The 17,513-nt window shown below is 35.7% G+C and overlaps 1 protein-coding gene across 2 annotated transcripts in view; it reads left to right on the plus strand.

Annotated features, from left to right (window-relative positions):
- ZGRF1 (zinc finger GRF-type containing 1) overlaps positions 1-17,513 on the plus strand; it is a 91,269-nt gene that overhangs the window by 5,096 nt on the left and 68,660 nt on the right. For both annotated transcript variants that reach the window (XM_042935663.1, XM_042935665.1), the window contains 6 exons: positions 23-148; positions 1,301-1,390; positions 3,031-3,111; positions 11,731-11,790; positions 14,008-14,193; positions 14,515-16,789. In XM_042935663.1, the coding sequence (XP_042791597.1) occupies positions 1,370-1,390; positions 3,031-3,111; positions 11,731-11,790; positions 14,008-14,193; positions 14,515-16,789 (2,623 nt within the window). In that variant the 5' untranslated portion in view covers positions 23-148; positions 1,301-1,369. The remainder of the gene's footprint in view (positions 1-22; positions 149-1,300; positions 1,391-3,030; positions 3,112-11,730; positions 11,791-14,007; positions 14,194-14,514; positions 16,790-17,513) is intronic.

The following is a 17,513-nucleotide window of genomic DNA, read 5'->3' on the forward strand; positions in this document are numbered from 1 at the left end:
GCCTTGCTGTGTCTTTTCACAGGACCTTGTATATATTGATTTTATTTTGGAAATACATTCCTGGCATCTTCTTTCGGTTATGGTTATTTCAACTTGCAGCTTAGACATTATGTCCTTCGGGAAGCCTTATTTGATGCCCTAGACCCAGTTAAGTGCCCCTCCTGTGCTTATTTCTGTCATGGTTTATTGTAAGTACTGTTATTCACCCTGCTACACTGAAATTTCCTTGATTAAGAATAGTATTTTGTTCATTTTAGTACCTAGTTTAGCACATTGTCTGGCAAGTACTAAGAGAAATAATATATGTAATTTATAAATGATACGTATGTGGTATATTTTATATGTATGAAAGGGGATTTGAATCTAGAATCACAAATTATAGTTTTATTGAATCATCCTGGGTGGTTTAGCCGTGTGTTCTCAAAATTGAGCATATATCACTATCACTTGCAGGGCATGTTAAAACGAAGTACTGGGCCTGACCTTAGACTCTCTGATTGAACAGGTCAGGGGTGGGACCCAAGACCTTGAATTTCTAACTAGTTCCCAGGTGATGTTGTCTTGTTAGTCCAGGGTTCATACCTTTGGAACCAGTGCTTTAGAAATTTTTTTTTCATTGGCATCTCTGTTTACTTCTTCAATTCCCCATCAGTAATTTTAGATTTCTAAATTTGCCCACAGTAACAATTTTATCCAGTAGCATAGGATAACTACAGTACTCATTCCAATATCATTGCAGTGATATTGCAAAGATTATTCCTTGCAGAGGAAATTTGTATATTTGTTCTTGGATGCTAGGATATGTTGACTTTAAGATGTAAAAGGAAAAATTCAAAACGCAAGGGGGCCATCTTGTGGTGCCTATAGCAATTTAGAAAATGGAAAATTGAAGCTCTTTCCACAAGGATCCCATATGTTGTGGGATCATTTTCAGATACATGTTATGGCACCTAGAAAAAGCTTTCCATGCTAATTATTTTATATAATATATATATTATTGTTATATAATATATATTAATAACATGTTATTTTATGTATTTTATAATATACATTATCTTACATATTTTACTTCGTTTTCTCTTTTAGTTTTTCTTGGCAAATTCTTTTTCCACAGGGTAGGGTCACTCTTTTATTGTGTACCTATTAGTATCAGATAATTTGATTATACCTATGTTTCCCTTGGTGATTCTAAGAGACGTAGAACTCTCAGATTTCTCTCTTCTGTCGAGTTTGTGGGAAACAATTGTGTTTGATATTTATTCTTTGCATCAAGGTTGAATGTTCTTTGTTTTCATTTTAGGTGATACAAATAATTGAATAACCACAGTTATTTTCTGGACCTGACTCGTTTATAACTTCGGAAGAAATAATGGAAAGCCAGGAATTTATTGTGAGTCTTACCAGTTTTCACTATTTCCTTTTTTCTTTTTTTAAAATCCTCCTTATTTTATTATTATTATTATTTTTTAAGATTTTATTTTCAAATAATCTCTACCCCCACTGTGGGGCACTAACTTACAACCTTGAGATCAAGAATTGCACGCTCCATCCATTGAGCCAGCCAGGTGCCCCACTATTTCCTTTTTCTTATTTCCTTTCACATTTCACAAATGTCTTGCTAGGGTTGATAGATTTAACAAACAACCTCAGAACCTAAAAGCAAGACACTTAGTTAAATTTAAGTATCAGATAAACAGTGAATAATTTTTTTGGTATAAATATGTATATTTCAAATATTGCCTGATGTTTTACCTGGCAACCCTATCTCTTGCCTACTATTCAGGTTTGTTATACAAAGTCCTTTGGAACAAACTCTTTGTAAGCTCTTTGTTAGGACCAGGAAATAATTTCTTTTGAAGAATTGGCATGCCTCTGCTATCTAGATTAGTGATTCTTAAAACTGTTTGGTCTTAGGATCCTTTTATGCTCTAAACAATTATTGGGGACCCCAGAGAATTTTTGATTATGGGGCTTATGTCTATTGATGTCTTTCATATGATAAATTGTAACAAATTTAAAAAATATTTATTAATTCATTAAAAATAACCCATTACATCGGACATAAATTACTATTTTTTTTTTAATGGAAATAGCTATATTTTCTAAAACAACAACAACAGAAGAAAAACACATAGAAAAAAGTGGCATTGCTTTACTTTTTTTTGCAAATCCTCCTAGCAATTGACTTAATAAAAGTCGGCTAGATTCTCAGATATGCCTCTGCATTAGTCTGAAGTTGAATCTTGCAACATTGCATATACATAACCCTGGGAGACTCCATTCTGCATGCCTGAAGAAAAGAGAGAAAAGGCAAATAACATCACGAAAATAGTTTTGACCTCATAGACCCCTGAAAAGGTCTTGGGGACTTATAGGAGTCTCTGGACTACATTTTTGAGCACAGATCATGACTTCTGTATAACTCAACAAATATTTTCCTTCCCACAGATGACTGAGAAGCTCAAAATTATCATTGTTATTATTTTTTTTTGAGAGAGAGAGTGTATAAGTGTGCGTGCAAGCAGGAGAGAGGGGTAGAGGTGGGGAGAATCCTAAGCAGGTTCCACGCTCAGCACAGAGCCCAATATGGGGCGCAGTCCCACAACCCTGGCATCATCACCTGAGCTGAAATCAAGCGTCGGATGCTTAAGTGACTAAGCCACCCTGGTGCCCCTCAAAATTGTTGTTGTCCAGTTAACTTTTCAGTTTCCTCTTTAGATTTTATCTTGTTTCTTTCCTGCCTTGACTTTTACTACCAAGTTTCTTTTTTTTAAATTGATGTTTGTTGTTATTTATTATTATTATTATTGTTTTTTATGTAAGCTCAGGGCCCAGTGTGGGCCTTGAACTCACAGTTATGTACTGTGCCAACTGAATCAACCAGACACCCTGATGTTTTGTTGTTATTATTATATCTTTTGTTTCGATAAAAGATGTCTAAATATTTTTTGTGGGTAGGAAGTGTATAAAGATATATAACATTTAATACATGTAAAAAGAAACCATTTCTTTTGTACTTTTGGAAATAAGGTACTATATACTCATCAAAAAATGAAGAAGTCAAAAGTGTGGCAAGATGGAACTCTGAAGATCACTCACTTGGGAAACAAAGTAAGTACAAAGCAGTTGACTACAAAATTCAAGAGCTAGATTCTTGCCTTTTGATTGAGTATTAAAAAAGACTCTATAGATGATAGAATGTTAAATTTGTCCATAAACTGAAACAATATGAAAACAGAAGTGATCAGATGATTATAGTGATTAATTTGTGCATTATAAAAGTTCAGTAAATATTATTGAATTTGTTTTGATTTTCAAAAGTTGAATTAGGTTTTCTATAAAATGTTTTAGGAATTTTGGCATATTTTTTTTCTTTGCAGGCATGAGTTTAATGATAAAAAAATATATTAAAATATATTTCTAACATGGTAATAGAGGGAAATGGTATGTACAGAGTTGACACACCATTGTAGAAAAGTTGCTGATTTCTAAAATTATGTACAGAGTACTCTTTATTTTCATGTTTTCTTTCAATCAGTTACTTTGATTGTGATATTTACCTATCAGTCTTGAGGGAATTATTTGCTAAGGTGATCTTTTACTTTACTAGATATGGTAATCCTTCTATGGGTTTCTTTTCTCACCCCCAAGGATCTCCATCTGCCAAATTGTAATATTCTTTATCCAGTTCTCATGACCTTATGCAACACTGTTGGCTCCTCCATTCTTCTTCCTATACCTCTTCATTTGACTTTTGTGACACCACACTTTCCTGATGTTGCTTACTGATGTCTAAGTATTTTCTGTGGGCTCATTCTCTTCTCATACTTTAAATTTTTCCTTAGGACTCAGTCTTACATGTACTTATAAAGAAATACATAAAGGTATATAAATCTTTCTTACTCTCTCTTTTATCCCTGTGTGTGTGTGTGTGTGTGTGTGTGTGTGTGTGTGTACACACACATGTAGAGAGAGAGAGGGAGAAAAGAAATTTATTCTAAGGAATTGGATCATGTGATTGTGGAAGCTGACAAGTCCCAAGATCCGTAGTTGGTAAGATGGGAGACCCAAGAAAGCCAATAGTGTAGTTTCAATATAAATGTTGGAACGCTTGAGACTCAGGAAGAGCCAGCATTTCAGTTTGAGTCAAAAGGCAGGAGAGCACTCATAACTCAGCTGAGAGACAATCAGGCAGGAGGAGTTTTTTCTTACTCAAGCTTTTTATTCTCTTCGGTCCTTCCTCTGATCAGATGAGGCCCACCCAATTAGGGAGAACAATCTGCTCTATTTTTTTTTATTGTTTTTTTCTATTGTTTATTTCTTTATTGAGGTATAATTGACATTTAACATTATGTTAGTTTCAGGTGTACAGTGTAGTGATTTGATATTCATATACATTGCAAAATGATCACAGTAAGTGTAGTGTACCATCTGTCACCATATATAGTTAACAAAATTTTTTTTCTTTTATTTTTTGTGATGAGTACTTTTAAGATTTACTTTTAGCAACTTTTAAATATGCAGTATGGTGGTATTAATTATGGTCACTATGCTGTACATTATTTATTTTTATAATTAGAATTTGACGTCTTTTGACGTCTTCATCCATTTTGTCCCTTCATTCCCCTTCCCAGATGGATTAAAAAAACATTTTTTTTTTAATGTTTATTTATTTTTGTGAGAGACAGAGTGCAAGCAGGGGAGGGCCAGAGAGAGGGAGACACAGAATCTGAAGCAGGCTCTAGGCTCTGAGCCGTCAGCACAGAGCCTGATGTGGGGCTCAAACCCACAAACCACGAGATTATGACCCAAGCCGAAGTAGGATGCTCAACCAACTGAGCCACCCAGGTGCCCCCCAGATGGATTTTTAAAAAAACTTATATTGTCCACTGCTTACTAGGTCCCAGGCATGCTTTATGTGTCAACTTACTTAGTCTACATAACTCCACTATTAGGTACTATTTTTATTTTTATTTTACTGAGGATGAAACTGAAGCACAGAAAGGTGAAGTAACTTGTCCACAGATCTCACAGTTAGAAAATGGAGAAGTCATATGTGACCCTAGGCTTTTTGGCTCCAGAGCCCATATCCTAACCATTCTGCTATCTCTGTTAATATTACAAATTAAAAACAAAAAACAAAAAAAACCCTCCAACACATTTGAGTTGACAATACATGAAGTTAGAAGTCATACTTCTCAGTTAGCAGTTAAGGATCTCCATATTCTGTCCTTGTTCTACATATCTATCATTGTGAAATTACCAGAGAAGCTTTTCAATGTAGAAAGACTACTTGTTATTATTTTTAAATTAGCAATTAGTTAAAACAAAATTAAAAGAAGAAAATCGTTTTGCTTTAAGCCTTCAAGTTCAACTTACACTTCCTATTAACTTTAACGTTCAGTGGGTTTAACGTTCAGTCAATTTAAGTTGAACAAACTGGATACTTTTAATCATCAGTCTAGTAACAAACATAAAATTTTAAATATTTTAAACTTATAAATTTATTTTCTTTTTTCTTTTTCTTGTTTTTTTTTTTTTAAGATTTTTTTAAGTAATCTATACCCAACATGGGGCTCAAACCCACAACCCTTAGATCAAAAGTGAAATACTCCTCCTACTGAACAAGCCAGGTGTCCGTTTCTTTTTTTTTCTTTCTTTCTTTTTTTTTTTTCCCCCAAAGTAATATCTACATCCAATGTGGGGCTCAAACTCATGATCCCAAGATCAAGAGTTACATGCTGGGGCACATAGGTGGCTCAGTCGGTTGAGTGTCTGACTCTTGATTTCAGCTCAGGTCATGATCCCAGGGTTGTGGGATCAAGCCCTCCCTTGGGCTCCACATTCAGTGCAGAGCCTGCTTGGGATTCTCCCTCTCCCTGCCTCTCTGCCTCTCCCCCACTCACGCTCTTTCCATCTCTCAAGTGAAAAAAAAGAAAAAGAAAAAAAGAGTTGCATGCCATACCAATTGAGCCAGCCAGGTGCCTCTGATTTTCTTTCTTTAGCATTTTAGTTGTCCTAACAAATAAAAACCTCCCAATTGCCAAAATCCTTCTATTATATCTAGTAAATTAAACATAAACATAGTTATTCTTAAAGCTTTGTAAGTATTCTAATTCTGTTTATAAACTTAGTAAAATTAAATTACCCACCTCTTTCACTTAAAAAGTCACATATCTGGGGCACCTGGGTGGCTCAGTTGAGTATCTAACTGTTGATTTCAGATCAGGTCATGATCCCAGGGTTGTAGGATCAAATCCCATGGTGGGTTCTGTGCTGAGCATGGAGCCTGCTTAAGATTCTCTTTCTCTCTCCCTCTGCTCTTCTCCCCTGCTTGCATTCTCTCCTGCTTGCATTGACCCAGCCAGGTGACTCTGATTTTCTTTCTTTCTTTCTCTCTCCCCTTTCCTTCCTCTCTCTCTAAGAGTTACAAAAAAATAAAGGCCACATATCCAAAATGAATTTTTCAGTTACACATTTGGGATCATAAATGTATATAATCTGTCTTTGTAAATTGAAACATTACAAGTACTTTTTAAAGTAAAAAATAATTTTTGAATGTTAAAATAGCACAGATACTTCAAAATCATGGATTGCATAATTACTAAAACCTATTCATGATCTTAATTCAAAAGCATTGATATTTTGGGTGTGATTTACTGCCTTATCACTATCCAGTTCTAAATGTTTCAGGAGTTAAAAAGTCCTTTTCCATAGTTAAAAAAAAATTTTTTTTTTAGGGGCACCTGGCTGGCTCATTCCATAGAGCAGGTGACTCTTGGTCTCAGGGTTGTGAATTGTGAGTTTGAGCCCATTGGGTGTAGAGATTACTTAAAAATAAACAAACAAACAAATAAATAATCTTTAGATAAAAATGTTACTGCCCAAGTAAATTGAAGGTATATCAGTGAACACAGGTTACTAATTAGATTCTAGGCTGGGACTTGAGACCTAAGGTTATAGATAATCACTGTATCCCTACCAGCATCATAAAGGGATATGTTGAGCCTTGTGTTTAGTGGGAGTAACAACAGGATGTCTAAGTCCATGCCCTTTAGAGAGTGTTGGTCTCATAGTTGATATCTTAGGTTTAGTCATGGCATTATCTAATTCTTTTATTATTTTTTAATTTTTACTTACTATTAAAAATTTTTTTTTCAATGTTTATTTTTGAAAGAGAGAGAAAGAGAGACAGAGCGTGAGTGGGGGAGGGGCAGAGAGACAGGGAGACACAGAATCTAAAGCAGGCTCCAGGCTCTGAGCTGTCAGTACAGAGCCCGATGAGGGGCTCGAACTCATGAACCTTGAGATCATGACCTGAGCTAAAGTCAGACATTCAACTGACTGAGCCACCCAGGCATCCCTATTTTTTAAAATTTAAGTCAAAGTTAGTTAACATATAATGTAATAATTTCAAGAATAGAATTTAGTGATTCATCACTTACATATAACACCCAGTGCTCCTCCCGACCAGTGCCCTCCATAATTCCCATCACCCATTTAGCCCATCCTTGCTCCTAACACCTTACCAGCAACCCTCAGTTTGTTCTCTGTATTTAGAGTCTCTTATGGTTTGTCTCCCTCTCTGCTTTTATCTTATTTTTGCTTCCCTTCCCCTATGTTCATCTGTTTTGTTTGTTAAATTCCACATATGAGTGAAATCATATATTTGTCTTTCTCTGACTGACTTATTTCACTTAGCATAATGCATTCTAGTTCCATCCACGTTGTTGCAAAGGGCAAGATTTCATTCTTTTTGATTGCCGAGTAATATTCCATCGTATATGTATACCACATCTTCTTTATCCACTTGTCAGTTGATGGACATTTGGGCTCTTTCCATACTTTGACTATTGTTTATATTGCTGCAGTAAACATTGGGGTGCATGTGCCCCTTCGAATCAGCACTCCTGTATCCTTTGGATAAATACCTAATAGTGCAATTGCTGGATTGTAGAATAGTTCTATTTTTAATTTTTTGAGGAACCGCCACATTGTTTTCCAGAATGGTTGCACCAGTTTGCAATTACCTAATTCTTTTAATCTGAATAGATGAATGTCTATGCCTGCCCTCATTCATATTTTTAAATAATTTGTCTTAAACTAATTAATCCATTCACTGTTTGAGCTATTCTTTCTCTCTCTCTCTCTATATATATACACACATATTTAATAGTTTTCCTATTTTGTTGGGCCAAGTCTGCAAAGTCTTATAGATTTTGTCTTATATTAAAAGGACATCTGGGGCCCCTGGGTGGCTCAGTTGGTTAAGCATCTGACTTCAGCTCAGGTAATGATCTCGCAGTTTGTGAGCTTGAGCTCTGCATCAGGCTCTGTACCAACAGCTCGGGGTCTGGAGCCTGCTTTGCGTTCTGTCTCCCTCTCTCTCTGCCCCTTCCTTGCTCTCTCTCTCTCTCTCTCTCTCTCTCAAAAATAAATAAACATTAAAAAAAAAGGCATCTGATTAGATTCTGCATATCCTTCATATCTTCTGGTACAAAATCATAATATTAGGTCACACTAGTGGTATCCAACTTTATTTGCACGTATAGCATATATTTATTGAATGTCTATTTTATGCCTCTCATTGGTAAGTTACAGGAAGACAAGATAAATTCAAGTTAGTCCTAGGGATTTTCTGTGATGCAAGAAAGTTAGTAGATCCTAAGTTACAGTCTTGTTCTCAAATCCAAACCACTGCTTGCACCATTTCTCTTACTAGTATTACCTTTTCCCTACCTATCCAAATTCTTACTGTCACAGTTACTCATCTTCCATTAATTGAGTCATCATTCAATAAACATATGTTGCTGGTAGGCAGTGGGAGAAGTTAAATAAGACATATGGAGGCAATGTAGAAGACCAGTTAATGTCAAACAACCTTAGTTTGAATCCTGGTTCTTCACTTACTAGATGCGTAATCTTGGCAAGTTATTTAGCCTCTCAAGGGCTATAGTTTCTTTAAGTTGTCTTGAGGATTAAATAAGAAAAATAAGAAAAATGTATAAATCTCTTATCAAAGTACCTGGCACACTGTAAGAATGCAATAAATGGTAACTGCTATTATAGTTTTTGCCTTCAAGGAGCTTTTACCTGAGAACATAAGATTATAATATGTAAAGAGATATGCTTAGGGTTCTATGAGATTACAAAGGAGAGACATCAAAGTCTGACTCTGGTTCAGAGAAGTCTTTCCAGATGAAGCATAGTTTTTGAGGATTTGTTTTGTTTTGTAAACAGAATTGATAGCTTGGAGGGACGGAAGCTAAAGATGGTGTAACTGTCACAACGTGGCGGTGTGGAAGTGTATTAAACATTTGGGGAACTATAAGCAATTAAATATGCCTGGAATGAAGGACTCATATTGGACAATTGTAGAATATAGCTAAAGAGGCAGTCAGGAGTCATATAATGAAGGACTTTGTCTTCTCTGCTTCAGGAGCCAGTGAAGAATTAGGAGTCGAAGAGTGACATAATCATGTTTCTATTTTAGAAAGATCACTTTGGCAGCAATGTGTATCATAACTTCTGAGCTGTGTAGGATGAAGTTAGGAAGAGTGTAGTCTAATGTAGACAAAAAGTGATGGGGGTCTGGCCAACCAGGCATTAGCAATGACAGTGGAGAGAAAGGATGATTAGGGAGAAATTATGAAAATATTATAGAATCTTAAGGTCTTGGATGTGAAAGGTGAGAATTCACAATGACTTTCAGGTTTTTGTATTGTTTTTATGGTACTGAAATAGGATATCTCAAAAAGAAAAAAAGCAAGTTTAGGAGGAAAAATTAAGATTTTGAGTTCCATTGTTTTGAATTTACTGAATTTTTTCTGTCCTAGGAACATTTAAGTAATTGTCTCTAGAGACCTGGAACTCAGGAAAGTTCTGGGCCACTGATATAGATATGTTAGGAGTATGTAACACTTAGATATTTGAAATTCCTGGAGTGAATACATTCATCTATTCATTTAGCAGATATTTAACAGCAGAGAACCTGTTATGAGTTACACACTATTGAGAGAGCAAAACACATAAATCCCTGACTTATGGAAATAGCATGGAGGAAAGAGACCAATAAACTAAATGAATACATATGGCTAGTGAGTTAGGCAAACAACAAGGAATAGGGTGAGCAAGGGTGAGAATGGAGATAAAGGGGATTATGTAAGCCTTACTGGTCATTGTAGGAACTTTTGTTCTTATTCTTTGGGAGCTGTGGAGACATTGGAAGGATTTGAACAGAAGCATGACATGATCTGGTTTGTGTGGATGATATCGCCAAAGGATGGAGTAGAGAATGTAAAGAACAGAGGGGAAAAGATAGGGCCTTTGTAAACACCAATCTTTTAAAGAGTTGTGTTGAGATAACATTTAAAAAACTTTTCAATTCACCCATTTAAAGTATTCAGTTTAATGGTTCTTAGTATATTCACAGAATTTTGCTGACCATTGCTACAATATAATTTTAGAACATTTGTCACCCCTAAAAGAAATCCCATACCTATTAATGGTCACTACTCAGTATCCACCTCCCAACCCTAAGCAACCGCTAATCTACTTACTGTCTCAATAGATTTGCCTATTCTGGACTTTTCACGTGTATGGAATTGTATAATATGTGTTCTTTCATTGAATGACTACTTTCATTTAGCATGTTTTCAAGGTTCATCTATGTTGAAGCATGTGTCAATACTTTCTTTTTATTGTTCAGTAATAGTCTATTGTGTAGATATATCACATTTTATTTATCCATTCTTCAATTGGTATACATATGAGTCATTTCCACTTTTTTGGCTGTTATGTGTAATGTTGGTATGAACATTTGTGTGCAATATTTGTGAAGTTGTGAAGATCTATGTTTTCATTTCTCTGTATATATATCTAGGAGTGGAATTGCCGGATCACGTGGCATCTCATGTTTAACCTTTTAAGCAACTGCCAAACTATTTTCCAAAGTGATGGAAACAGTAATATTTAAGGGACTAGTGGAGAAACTGGTATAAAAAATGTCTAGAGATAACAAGGAGAAAGCCAGAAAGTTATAACTACCTTAGTTTCCTTTTTCTCCTTCAAATTTTATTCCTTATACCTCATAAACAAGTATCCGTCCCAGTGCTGATGACTTATTTCAAGCACTGATCATCTCCCTGGTGCTCTGTGCCACACCATTACCATAGTCTCTTTACTCATTTTGCCTTCTGTTTTGCCCTCTAATACATTCCAGTTCTGTTTTCTTTCCAGTTCCATCCCAGATCCTTCTGGTAGAGATTAAGTTTGTGAATTCCTTATATGTATACCTTTGCTCTCTTGCAAAGACTGAATAGTTGCTTAGGAAACATTTGAGATAGATGCACTTTTTTTCCTTGTTTTTGTTTTTTGTTTTTTTTTACTTTAAAAAAAATGTTTGTTTATTTTGAGAGAGAGAGAGAGTGAGTGTGCTCAAATTGGGGAGGGCAGAGAGAGACGAGGACAGAGGATCTGAAGCAGGCTCTGCACTGATGGCAGCAAGCCCAATGTGGGCTTTATCTCATGAACCATGAGATCATGGCCTGAGCTGAAGTCACACTTAACTCACTGAGCCACCCAGGTGCGCTGAAATACACTTTCTAGTCCAAAACAAAGTGGGTAATTCTTTCATTATATGATTACTTACGCAACAACTTTTGATTTGCTGTTTATTGAAGATGTTTAAGAAAAGCAATATTATATTGTTTAACATTTGTTTTAATACAGGCAATTTTATATGATGACAAAGGAGAATGTTTGGAGAGTATATTTCTTAAGTGCCTTGAGGTATTTTAATGTTTCTATCTTATTTTTAAGTTATCTAAATCTCTATATTTAAGTTAAAAACATCTCTTTTTTTCCTTTATGAATATTGTCAAATACTGTTAGTGTTACTATTAGTGTTACTATAGTATTAATTATAGTTAGTACTTATTGAACATTTATTATTAGCCACACTCTGTGCTAAAAACTTTTAGATATTGTTTCATTTAATCTTTCCACAACCCTGTGATTTTTATAGATTAGGAGTGCAGTACAGAAAAGTTAAGTAACTTGCTCATGTTCATAGAGTTACAGTGGTAGGGCTGGGATTTGAACCCAGGAAGTGACCCTATAGCCTAACTCTATTACATGATCTTGATAGGCTGAGAACTACAGTGGGAAATATTTTGTGAAATTATTCCTATTTATAATATTTTCTCAAATATTCTCTGTTTTTCCCTTTTGGAGGGAAAAAAAAGGGAACTAAAGGCATATTTCAGTGTAAAGAATAAGGCTATTAAAGTAGGTCATTCTGGGTTCATGTCCCACTTTCAAATGCTTCCTAGCTAACCTCTCTCTGTGTCTAACTTCTCTACTGTTTATAAAATATAGACAATAGACAGATTTCATTGTGTTGGTCTAAAAATTGGAAATAATGTATGTGAAGTGCTTAGCAGTTTAGTATGGTGATTCTAAAAGTGTTAAAATGCATATTCTTGTTATCATTGTGTTGATTTTGACCATGGTGTTAAATCTTTTAAAATTTTTAAAGAAAAAAATTTTTAATGTTTATTTATTTTTGAGACAGAGAGACAGAGCATGAACAGGGGAGGGGCAGAGAGAGAGGGAGACACAGAATCTGAAACAGGCTCCAGGCTCTGAGCTGTCAGCACAGAATCTGATGCGGGACTCGAACCCACGAACCGTGAGAACCCACGAACCTGAGCCAAAGTCGGAGGCTTAACCGACTGAGCCACCCAGGCACCCCATAAATCTTCTAAAATTTTATGTGATATTAATAGTGGTTGTGGTATCTTTATATTTATCATAAAGAGGAAAAGCACTATCTCCATAGATGCTTAATTGGGCCTAACTACTGTTATTTCATTTTAAATCATTTACTAATGAGTAAAGACTAAGCACATTGTCTGAGATAATACACAGATTTTGTGTATTACCAGGGGTTAATAATCTTATTTTTATGCTACAGAGATGGTGGCAGGTGCTATGTTTTTTGGGGTTTTTTTATTAAAAAAAATTTTTTTTTTAATGTTTATTTTTTGAGAGAGAGATTGACAGAGTGTGAGCAGGGGAGGGGCAGAGAGAGAGAGGAAGACGTAGAATCTGAAGCAGGCTCCAGGCTCCGAGCTGTCAGCACAGAGCCCGATGTGGGGCTCGAACCCACAAACTGTGAGATCATGACCTGAGCTGAAGTCAGACACTCAACCGACTGAGCCACCCAGGCGCCCCTGTTTTGTTTTTTAAAAGTATTTTGTTTATGGGGTGTCTGGGTGGCTCAGTCAGCTAATCATCCAGCCTCAGCTCAGGTCATGATCTTAGGGTTTGTGAGTTCGAGCCCATGTCGGGCCGTGTGCTGACAGAGCCTGGAGCCTGCTTCGGATTCTGTGTCTCCCTCTCTCTTCCCCCTTTCCCCACTCACACTCTGTCTCTCTGTCTCTCAAAAATAAACATCTTAAAAAATATATTTTGTTTATTCAAGTAATTAAAATGCATTTTTGGATTATGATTATTTCAGCAATTTCAGTTAATTTATAATATTATTTCAGTTAATAATTTATAACAATATTTAATTTGTAATAATTATGAGCATACAATTCATCTGAATTTATAAGAATAAATATATAATTGCTATTTAATAGCTCTAATTTAAAAAATTACATTTAGTTCCTGGTGAACTCCTTGAGAGAGGGCATACTTGTGCTGCTTGTCATTGTACCTCCTGCATGCAACAAAGGGTCTCATATGTGTATTATTGGATACATAAATTGGTGACAATTTTTTTGCTGTATTGTTCTTTTTTGTGCTTCTTAACTAGTACATAATAATAAATACTTAGTTATCGATTCATACATTTAACAATTATTTATCGAATACCTATTGTGTCTTGCCAGTAGTGTTAGTGACCTACTGGAACACATAATCCAATAATTAGATATATGTGATTTTGAATTTATGTTTTAGAACTTATTTGTTCTTTAAAATGTATTGTTTAAAATTTAGGTGAAGCCTGGAGATGACTTAGAAGGTGACCGATACTTAATCACAGTTGAGGAGGTTAAAGTTGCTGGAAGCATAGCTATTAAGCAGGATGTCAGTAAAGAAGCACCAGAGTTAAGTCCAAGGACGTTTCTATCCTCTGGCCGATCCCTTGGATGTCAGCCTGCTGGTTTAAAAAGGAAGTTTACTGTAAGTTTATCTGTTGAAAATAATAAGTCAATATATATTTATAATATTGTTCCAAGAAGTAGTGAATTTGAAGCTATTGTACTCTACATCATTAAAATGGTACTTCATAGTATATGTTTAGGTTAGGGAAGTAAACCTTAATTAGAAAAATCTTAATACAAATGAGCATTTACATTTTAATTTAGCAGATTTTATATCTTTATTACTGTACCTGGTAAAACAGACTCCTTTTTTTTTTTCTTTCCTTTTTTTTTGAGCCAGTTCATTTTACACTTCCTTTGTAGATAATGGGACAGCTAATAATTGTTTTAATATTTTTAGGGTTTTCAAGGACCACGTCAAGTGCCAAAGAAAATGATGATTACAGAAAATGGTGAATCAACTGCATCACTTGAGGCTAAGAAACCTGGCCCTAATTTTCTTTCTCCCTTGTACAGCACACCTCCTTTGTTTTCTACTGCTGGCAAGAAAGATATAAATAATATGCCAATAGACCCTGAGAACATTGTCACTTACAGGAATAGAGAAGCAAATGGCTTACGTTTTTCTTCAGTTGTCTCTACTCCATCTTTTAAGAGTAACCCAGAAATGCTATGTGAAGAAAATTATTCTTGCTTTCCTGCCTGTTCTGTAAAGAAGCATTCAGATTCTTTACTGACCAATGAGGCCATAAAAAAAGATGGTTTGATATCTCACTGTTTGGGAGTTTCACAAAACGTCAGAAGCAAAGCACATATATTAGCTCTTTTGAAGTCCAAGTCAACTATGTGTAAGGAGCTAAATTCTGGGATTACAGAACATCTCCCTCAGATACAACTGCAAGGAAGTATAAACATTCCTACTAAACCAAAGTGCATAATTGAACAGAAAGAGTGTGCTGACGTGAAGAGCACAGAAAGTTTACACGACCAGCATCAATCAGAAAAAAACGTGAGAAATAAAAGCCGGTGGGCCATGTATTTATCCTCACAGAGCTCGCCTGTACATTCTTCTAGTGAAGATGGAAATAATATAGAAAGGAAACCCAAGGCCCAGGGAGACAATATAGATTTAAATTTGAGAGACCTTTTGGTACAAGAAAAGATACAGTTCTTTGAAACATGTGCTGAAGAGGGTAAAAAGTATAATGAAGACAAGCCAGTAGATGCTAATGATCAATTTTGGGATCAGGAAGTAGAACTGGAAATTCCTTCATTCTGTGAAAGCAACCATATACCAGTTACCTGTAGCAATGTAGAGAATGATGGCTTATTATCCGAACCTGACATTCAAAAAAATAATAAAATACCTGTTAATGAAAATGACCAGATGTGTCTAAAAGGATCAGTTCTCATTAGAGAAAATACTCAGGAGATAAATATATGTGGAACACCAGAAAAGGAGTACAAACAGCCAGTGTCATTTCTGCCAGAATCTGAACATCTACAGATTGAATCTTCTAGAGGTAAAAATTCTAGGGTCTCTGATGACTTTACCAGCATGCTTTCTAACAGTAATACTGATAGTGAAAGTCTTAATAGTATTCCCAAACCTATGAGCAATGTAACACAGCCACTTGTGGAGGTGACTTTTAATCTGAACAATTTTGAAACCAGTGACACTGAGGAGGAGTCACAGGAAAACAACAAAGTTTCCCAGGATTCAGGGAGTCATGTAAAGGAAACTTTGGTTAATGACAGTAGTCCAGATGTTCAAAAGAGATGTGAAGATATAATCTGTACAGAAGTTGGCAGTAAACATTTGTCTCTCTTAACGTCTATTGGGGATAAACCTACAAAGACATTTCCTATTAAAGAGACTCTTCTATCACAATTTTGTGATAAAGCTTATGTGGGTTTTGACACAGGACCTTGGAAAGCTGAAAACGTTAGAAAAGGAACAGAAGAGTACAGTGACACATTAAGCAATTTTGACTCATCCTTAGAATGGACTGATGATGTATTTGTAGATAATAATGAAGATGCTAATAAATCTATTCAAAAAGTGAGAATTAACTATGATACTGCTTCACTACTGAGTAAATCTAAAGATGTCAGCTCGAATTTACATATTCCTCATTTAAATATAGTCATTAATCAGACTCCTGAAAATAGCCTATTCTCAGACCAGGAGGAGCCTCAGCCTTTTGTTATGGGAAGTAATTTAGACAAAAACGGTGAATGGGTTTTACCATCAACTTCTAGCAGTGATATCAGTATCCAACAATTAAATGTCAATCAGAATCACTCTGAAGAATGTGTTGCACTTGATAAATCAAATACCCAAGTTTCTAATTCTTTGTTTTACCCTCTGGGAAAAAAGCGTCCAATTTCCAAAGACACAGAAGCGTGTATTCCTGAACCTGAAGATTTGGGAAGGATTAGAAGTTTAGACCATGACCATATTGATGTAGAAACTGTTGGAGAAAGCAAACAATACTGGAATATTCCTAGAAATCCTTCAGAACTCTCTGGATTAGTAAATAACATTTCCCTTTTACAGTCATTGTCTGAACATAGTACGGCTTTAGAAGGCTTGGAAATATTGAAAAAGAAAAATACAACCTTTAAGCAACAAGGAACTCTGCAGACATATGAGCCAGACAGCAATCCTGAAGGTTAGATTGGTGTGTTTGTTTTGGATTGTTCTCTGTATAACTGTAAGGATGAGAAGTATTTGCTTTGGAGGCTACGTTAAAGAATTACATGGTATTGGTGCATCTGGGTGGCTCAGTCGGTTGAGTGTCCAACTCTTGATTTTGGCTCAGGTTGTGATCTCACGGTTCGTGGTTTTGAGTCCTGCGTTGGGCTCCATGCTAATAGTGCAGGGCCTGTTTGGGATTCTCTGTCTCCCTCTCTGCTCATTGTCTCTCTCTCTCTCTCTCTCTCTCTCTCTCTCTCTCAAAATAAATAAACGTAAGAATTACATAGTATTTAAATAGGTAATACATGTACTTGGTAAAATCAATTCTAATAGATAATCTAGTAAGTTCTATTGCAGTCCCTCAGTCCAGTCCTCAGAATTAGCCACAGTTTCCTTCCAGGATATCCTGCAAATGTTTTATGCATATATAAACATATATAAGCATATATAAGCAATGTGTGTGTGAATATCCATTCCTGTCTTACATTTTTAGATGTGTGCTAGAAGATGCTTTTTTTTTTTTTTTTTTTTTTGAGAGAGAGCGCAAGTGAGCAAGGGGCAGAGAGACAGAGAGGGGGAGAGAGAAGTGGGGCTCACACTCACCCGAAGCAGGGCTTGAGTTAATGAACCCTAAGATCATGACTTGATCTGAAGTCAGAGGTTCAACCGACTGAGCCACCCAGACACCCTGCTGGAAG

The sequence above is a fragment of the Panthera leo genome, chromosome B1 (genome assembly GCF_018350215.1).
Source record: "Panthera leo isolate Ple1 chromosome B1, P.leo_Ple1_pat1.1, whole genome shotgun sequence".
Classification (NCBI taxonomy): Eukaryota; Metazoa; Chordata; class Mammalia; order Carnivora; family Felidae; genus Panthera; species Panthera leo.